This window comes from Ochotona curzoniae, unplaced genomic scaffold, assembly GCF_017591425.1.
Source record: "Ochotona curzoniae isolate NIBS_2020 unplaced genomic scaffold, NIBS_Ocur_1.0 contig_4909, whole genome shotgun sequence".
Taxonomy (NCBI): Eukaryota; Metazoa; Chordata; class Mammalia; order Lagomorpha; family Ochotonidae; genus Ochotona; species Ochotona curzoniae.
In genome coordinates, this window is record NW_024466416.1 from 368,033 (window position 1) to 375,687 (window position 7,655).

At 55.9% G+C, this 7,655-nt stretch overlaps 1 protein-coding gene across 1 annotated transcript; it reads right to left on the minus strand.

Moving 5' to 3' along the window:
- Window positions 1–2,993: 2,993 nt before the first annotated feature.
- Window positions 2,994–6,373, minus strand: ETV3L (ETS variant transcription factor 3 like). Its single transcript, XM_040988516.1, is given in 6 exon segments — window positions 2,994–3,276; window positions 3,278–3,428; window positions 5,065–5,188; window positions 5,543–5,732; window positions 5,964–6,201; window positions 6,310–6,373. Coding segments are annotated over 6 exon segments (1,050 nt in total).
- Between the last annotated feature and the right edge of the window lie 1,282 nt (window positions 6,374–7,655).

The following is a 7,655-nucleotide window of genomic DNA, read 5'->3' on the forward strand; positions in this document are numbered from 1 at the left end:
TCAGCACCAGGTCGCCTTTACATTCAGCAGGCCTTTAATAAATGCTTGTTGCATTATACACATGGGGATAAACATATATATGTGTATCGGAGCACACATATACAAGCACGTATGTGAGTGATCTCCTAAAAAATCCACAGAAAATCTATATTGATCCAAAAGACAGTGTGGATTTGAAAATAAACTTTTAATTCTATTTTTTCCCCACAGACCTTCTGATGCTCCCTGGCATGTGTAACACGACTGAGCCTTAGACTGGGAAGGGGGCCTACGGGGAGTTATTCTCATTGCTACCAACAATTAGGGCAAAAAAAAAAAAAAAAAAAAAGCTTGGCTTTTCATTTTTTTTTCAGTCTCTGAGGGCTCTTTCCTTTGCTAATCGAGAGTGCTAGCGAGCAAGCATGGTCCACTTAGCAAGTGGGTGGCTTTGTGGGGACACATCAGCACTTGGGAGACAATTGGGGACAATATGCCCGGAGCCGGACACTCATAATACAGAAAAGGCTTGCCTCGGGTGGCATATAAGAATCACCTGGAGGTAACTTAGAAGTTTTCTCTCTACGTGTAATCTATGCTTATTTTTAAGGAATGTTAAGTGCCTCTTAAACGCTCTAGCCAAGTGATTATGGTGAGAAGGAAAGAACCAGAACTGACAATTAGGACATTTATATTCTAAATTTGGCTCTCTTGTGTGTGTGATTTCAGCGAGCCCCTGCCTTTCCCTGGGACTGTAAGATTAGAGGTGGTGGTGGATCTTGAGGATCTCAAGGCTCCCTCTGCCTCTTGATGGTGCAAGAATGCAGGGTTGCACCACGCCTGCAGCCAGCAGTGTAGCTGTGCGTGTCTCCAAGGGCTGAGCCCACTGTGCTCCTGCTCTCCATGCTATCCCCAAGGGCAGCCGGTCACAGCAGGCCTGGGTGGGGTATGACGTCTGAGGCCGGCGGCCCTACCGATTGGCACCAGAACCTGACAAGCTGCAGTCTCATGTCGCCTTAGAACTGTTCATTCTTGATTGGCTCGCGCATGGCTTGCTAAGGGAGATATCGGGGATTGAAATGGCAGTTACTCTGCAACACCCTCCGGTCACGCCTTCCTTCACGTGGTTCCCCGGTGCTATACCGACGCTGGCCAGCAGAGGACACTCGTGCGATGCGGAGGCCGGCAGCTCCCGGTGGGGCGGGAGCCTGGCTCCCTCCCATCTTTGCCACCACATCTGGACTTGCAGAAGCCATTCTTTTCTTAAGTGGCTCTCAACCAGGAGCTATTTTCCCCTCTCCCCAGGAGACATGTAACAATGCCCGCAGACCCATGGGGTTGTCGCAACTGAGCTGGGGAGGGTCCCAGCCGCCGCTGAGCGTTCCCAGAGCCGGAGAATCCCGCCGCCAGAGCCGAAGAGACAGCTTGCGGGCAGACAGAAGCTCGCGGCCCTGGGGCTGAAGTGTTTGGGCTCTCACAGGGGAATTCTAAAACAGTGACCTCAAAGTATTTTTCACTGTTAGAAATGGTGGTAGTAGCGGTGAGGGGTTCACAGCCACCACAAGCCTCGGAAGAGGAGGTGGGGTCAGACGGAGGGTGGGCGCAGGTCCCCACCAGGGAGGAACACCCGGCCCTTGGCTGGCCATGACAACACTATCCACTTCCTTGTGCCTGAGCAAGCACACTAGCTCTTTGTCTCTGCAAACTGGGCAGGGTGATGGGAAAGCCCCCAGGGGCCCGGCCTGTGGCCTGGGGTGGGCGTGGGGTGCACAGAGGGAGAAGCAGTTTTAATTCTCTCTCTGGGTGGGCCCCTCGAAGCTCCTCAGGGCTGGGGACCTGGAGACAGAAGAACTCGGCCTTGACCTGTGTCGGACTGGCTGGCCTGAGTATGGGGGGGTGGGTCTCTCCTTCTCTAGCCACGAGTTCACCAAGAGGAGAGACTGAGGTTGCAGGGAGCACCCCCCTGCCCCCCAGTTTCCACTGGAGGAGGAGGCACGCCCACTGCTCATGTTGAGGGACAAGGGAAGCCATGGCACATGGTGGGCACTCTGGTGCCTCTTTGGCTTGTGTCCGGCAACACATGGTAGCCAGTGCTGAGCGTGCGTTGGTGGCCTCTTCAGGTCCACCCTGCTTCATTCTGGGTCCTGAGGGGGTAGAGGAAAAAAGACCTGGCCGGGACCCTCCTTGCTCCCCCAGCCCTTTGCAGTCCCCACCAGCAGAGTTGCTGGGCAGGCAGGTGGGTCCCTGAGGCCACTCAGTTCTGAAATTCCGTCCTTGGTGCCTGGGCCCCCTTGGCCTGGCCCTTGGGAGCACCTTCTGCCAGGAGGATGGGAGATGGGAGATGCAGGGTCCCTGATTCCCACCCCCTCACCCTACTGGCCCCCCATTCATCCCCTAGGCGGGGTTGAGCTCTACTCCAGCAGGGTCTGGGACCCAGAGAGCAAGGCTGTCAGCCAGAGAGGACGGTTTGCCAGGGGCATTTTATTGTAGCAGGCACAGAGCTGAGTTGGTCCCTCCCTCTGCACCTGCCTGGGAGTTGGCGGGGTGGGGGTTAGGGAATGAGAAGTGCCTGCAAGGGAATTGAGCTTCCGGGACAGAAGAGGGACTGGAGATGGAGCAAGGGTGAGGGAGAAGGGCCCCTAAAGGACAAAGGAACTGCCACAGAGGTCAGACATCCCCTCCCCTCCCTGGCCCAAACCCAAAATGTTGCTTCTTTCCTGGGGGTGGGGATACTGAGGCTTCCAGTGATGGAAATAATCTCACCTCCTTCAAGCATAAGGTTGCGATCTAGACTGCCTCCTGATCTGGTTGGACTGGTTAGCAATGTTGGGGAGAGGGCTGCCTCCATTCTCCCCTCCCCACAGTACGCTTTCTTGGCAGTGTGCACCCCTGTCAGCCTTGCTTCTAGCTTCATCCCCAGGGATGCTCTAACCATCTCCACCTTCCGCCAGGGGAGGGAACTGGCCACACTGCCACCCACATACCACACGTCTCCTCCCTCCCCACCACTCACACTATTAGGGAGGGTCCAAGGGCCACACTGCCTTGAAGGTCTCTGGGTTGGGGGCCCCAGAGCTTTCCTCCCCAGCTCCGAGTCCGTGGGTCTGTGAGGAGAAGTCAGCCCTGGGCTCCAGGCCGGCCTGAGCTCCTTTCTTGGGGTTGGGCTTTTTCTCTGGTCCCTCAGGCCTCAGGGACAAGAGCCGAAGCCTCTCACCTGCATTGGGCTCCAGCCCAGGCAGCAGGGGAGGTCCTGGGAGCAGAAGGTTGGGCTTGGGGTTCCCGGGCAGCTGCCGCTCCGACCAGAGGAGGCAAGAAAGCCCCCGAGAGGCGGGTCCAGTCAGAGGGGAGTGGGGGTGGCAGGGGAGGAGTGAAGGAGGCAAAATTGGGCAGCTCGCCTTGAAGGCTCCCGAAGTGGCAGCAAGGGCCCAGCCGGCAGTGGCCAGGGCCAAGTCCTAGAGGCAGACAGAGAGAAGGTGTTAGAAGGGGTCCCCATTGTCTCCAGGATGCTCCCCACAGCACCCATGGCCCCCTCCTCCCTCTTTTGCTTTCTTCAGGTTTCCCGGCCTGGGGCTGACAGTGCTGGCCACCTGTTTGCCTCACCCTTGTCCCTCTTCTCCAGGGCACCTGTCCGGGGAAGAGGCCTGGAGGGATTTACCTAACGCCAGGTGTTCCAGTGGTATGGGGTGGGAACTGAGCCAGAGGCACAAATTAGTACTCAACAGACACGTGCTGCCTGCTGCGTGAACAGAAGAAGGATCTATTTTGCCCTAACTCAGTGACTCCACTCTTCTTTCTCGCTGGGTTGGGGTCGGGAGTGTGTGGCCTTGGACTCATTCTGGGCATCCCCAGCCCTCTCCTGGCAAAGATGCAGGAGCATGGTTGGCAGAAGGGGGTGTGCAAGGAATAGGATGGCCAGGATGAGTTCCCAGCTCTCCTGGATGGGGCCATGGCCCCTTGCTCTGCTTCTCCTCCTCTTCCAAGTAGCCTTCACACTTCCCTCGCCTTGTTCCTCTTCTCCTGCCATACACCAGGGCTTACAGGTGACTATAGAGATATCCACACCACATTCTGGCCTCAGCCTGGCCTAGTGCTGACCTAGTCACCATCTGGGGAGTGAATTACTGGATGATGATCCCTCCCTGAGCAGAGTTTCAGAGATGTCTTCCATCTGCTGTCTCATTCCTCAAAATGGCTGTGATAGCCAGAAGCCAGAAGCTTTATCCAGGTTTCCCATAAAGTTAGGCATAGGCCAAAGTAACTGGGTCATCTTCTGCTGCCCTCCCAGGTCATTAACAGGGAGCTGGATGGGAAGTGAGAGTAGCTGGGACTTGAATCGGTGCCTGCGTAGGATGCTGGCAGCGCAGGTGTATGTTTAACCCATGATACCAAGGTAGGGTAAGACCCAAGGAGGTCTTCCCTGATGTCCTCAGCACCCAGCATTTCCCCTCGGCAGCAGATGGTACAGTTCTGTTTCCATCTCTGCTGGGAATAGCTTGTGTATGCTTCACCTGTCTTCCAGTCCTACAAGTCACATTGGTTCCTGTCCTGCCACATTGAACAGGTCAGACATTTAATGAAGGAATGAGTGAATTAACTTCTCATTCTCCATCTCCCTCTGGCCAGGTCTCCTTCTTGGCTCCACCAGCCCTTTCTTGGTTTTGGCCTCAACATCATCTGCTCACAGTATCCTCTACAGCCACTGACACCAGCCTCCTGTGTGTGCACACACTGAGGAATCCTTCTGTGAGTGTGCATCTTCCCATGGGGTGCTCCTGCACCTCATCCACCTGCTGGGGGCTGCCTCCTCCAGGAAGTCCCAGCCCCTTCTCTGTATCGCCACAACGCCTTGTGCTTACTTGAGTCTCAGCACCACCCCTGGCAATCCTCCCTTCCCCGCGGGGCTCTAAGCACCTCAAGGGGCCATCTTGGAGTACACCTGAATCCCCCACTTCATAAACAGCAGGTGCTTAATAAAGGGTGAGTGAATGAGTGACTTGCTTCATGTCCCTTCCAGCCATGTCCTTGGGTGGATGTCCCCCCCTCCCTTGGTGAAGCATTCCTGGGCCCCGCCCACTGCTGGGCACTCACGGTGGACACTGCTGCTGCTGCTCCCCTTCTTGTCCCCAGAGGCCTCTGGTGGCCCGCGGGAGGCCTGCTGTGCAGCCAGCTGCCCCACCAGGGCCCGCTGGGTGACCAGCATGCTGTGCAGGAGCTGAGGAGCAGAGAGAGATGGGGTAGGGCTGAGCTGGGCTCTCCCTGCCAGGTGTTTGTCCAGGGCATACAGAGACCCTCACCCAAGTCTAATTTGGCAGCATATTCTCATGCTGGTTGTTGAATGGCCAGCACCTACAGTGTCAGATGCCTTGCCCCCACTCCCGCTGAGGCTCTATACCCTCCTTCTGATCCACTGCTAAACTGGTGCGATGCAGAAGTCACCTTCTCATAGCTAGGTGCTATGCCATTGATTGTCAAATCCCACCACCTCTGGGACACTCAGGGCCTAGGAGAGGCAGGGCACTGGAGACTTTTGGGCCCCAGAGGGCACAGATGCTGCTATCATGCCTACCTCGCTCTGTACCCCCATGGGCACCAGGGCTGGCCGACACAGGGCAGGAGTTCCCAGCAGCAAGTGGGGGGATGGTGGTGCTCGCACTTCCCACAGAGGGTAGTTGACCACGATGAGCTTGCTGAAGTTGAATTTGTATGTGAATCTTTTGCCTTTGGTCTTGTGCAAGATCCTCTTATTGTAGTAATACCTGGAAAACCCGAGGTTGCCAGCTGATTGGCCCAGTGGGCAGGGAAAGGAGCCAGAGACCAGGTCCCACCCCTTACCAGGCCAGCAAGGCTAACCTACCGTTCCTGGAGAACACTAAGATCTGCCCCCACGCGAGGATGTTCCCCACGCCTGGGGGCAGTTGGACTCTTATGGGGGTACAGGAACCACAGCCCTCCTTCCAACTCTTGCTCTTTGGGTGGCCTTGTCTCACCTGAGGGCCCGGCTCAGCTTGTCATAATTCATCTGTGGTTTGCATTTCCTGCGGCCCCAGAGGCGGGCCACCTCATCTGGGTCCTTGATGACAAACTCCCCGTACTCTCCCTGCTGCCAGGCGATGACATGGTGGAACTCTTCCTTCTGCAGCAGCTCCAGGATGAAGTGCCACAGCTGGATCTGCCGGGAGCCTGGGGATGACTCGGCTTTGTAGGCCCAGTCGGGGAAGGCCAGGCCTGGGGAAGGGAGGGCAGTGTGAGGGCCGCTCGCTGCTGGAGGGCCTTGCCCAACGCTGTCATGGGAGCTCTGGGTTGGGGAGGGGTGTGGCTGGCAGAGACACTCACCTGAGACCCAGTAGTTACATGGGGTGGCAGCAGGGATGCCCTCAGCCAAACAGCTGCAGTGCATGGTCCACGCTGGTTGGGTGAGACAGGGCTGCGTCTGGGCCTTGGGGAAAGGAGGTAGGGAAGAGGGCCACAAAAGAGGAAAGAAGGAGAGAAGGATGGAGAAGGCTGGGGAGGAAGGAGGGAGGATAGAGGGGACAAGGGAGCCAAGAGAAGCTTCTGAGGGAGGAGGCTTCCTCACCTAGAGAAGATAGGGGGAGGATGGAGCCCCGCCCCCTGGACCTCCTCACAGAGGCTGATCTGGGCCTTCCCCCCACCCCGGCTGGAGGCTGAGCCACTTAGATAGATGGAGAGGAATTCAAAGGGTTCCCCAATCCTGTCCCTGCTGGGGGATTTACACTGAGAATGAGATGTCTTCTTAGGGCTTAACAGGATGGGAGTTTTCCCAGGAGAAGACAAGAGAAAACATAATTAATTGTTGGTTCTTTCTCTGCTGGGGAGGTTGTGGCACATACATAGCTATGCCTTTATGGTCTTGAGCACAAGCTGAAATTTGAAAAGAACAGGGATGTTTGTGTTTTTATTTTTTCCCCACCAATGGGTTCTAGAGCCTGGCACATAGTAGGCATTTAATGAATACTTGCTGATGAGATAAATGAATGGCATGGATGGGTCAGACATCTGTTCTCTCCTCTGAGTGTCAGCGCCATATAGCTTGGGACCCTGGCTGTCTTGCTCACTGCCGGCTCCCCACTCTATCCTGACACACGACCTTGTACTCCTAAGAGCTCTGTGAGTATCTGTGGGATGAATGGCCTGTAGGCAAGAGAGAGAAGCTCTTAGGGCTTCTGGGTAGGGCAGCGGGCCTTGTAGGATGAGCCACCAAGGGGTAGCCCTGCCAGGTGCACACAGGGAGGAGAGAACTATCCACACCCTCTCCCCAACCATCCCTACCCCTGACTGGCTGATAGAGGATGTTGGTGCCAAATGCAGAGTTCCATATCATGTGTAGAAGAGAAAATGATGTGTGGGATGCCTGGGGAGGGATGGCAGAGGCTGCGAGGGTTGGGGAGGATCTGCAAGAGGCAGGGCCTTATCCTGGGGTGGGCCAGAACTCCCGAAGAGATGAGATAAATGAATGTTCAGATTGGGTGTGCAAACAGGCTTTCCAGCCCTGGACTCTGTGCTTCGGGCTAATTTCTCTGTTGCAGTTAAGCATGAGCTAAGGATTAGTCTTGACAACTTATATAGAGTGAGAAAGGGTTTGTCTAGAGTAGGCACAGAAAAAGTCTTGAGCAAACTCACAAGGTGAAGGAGCGGCCTGCTCCCTGAGCTTCGACTCTGCA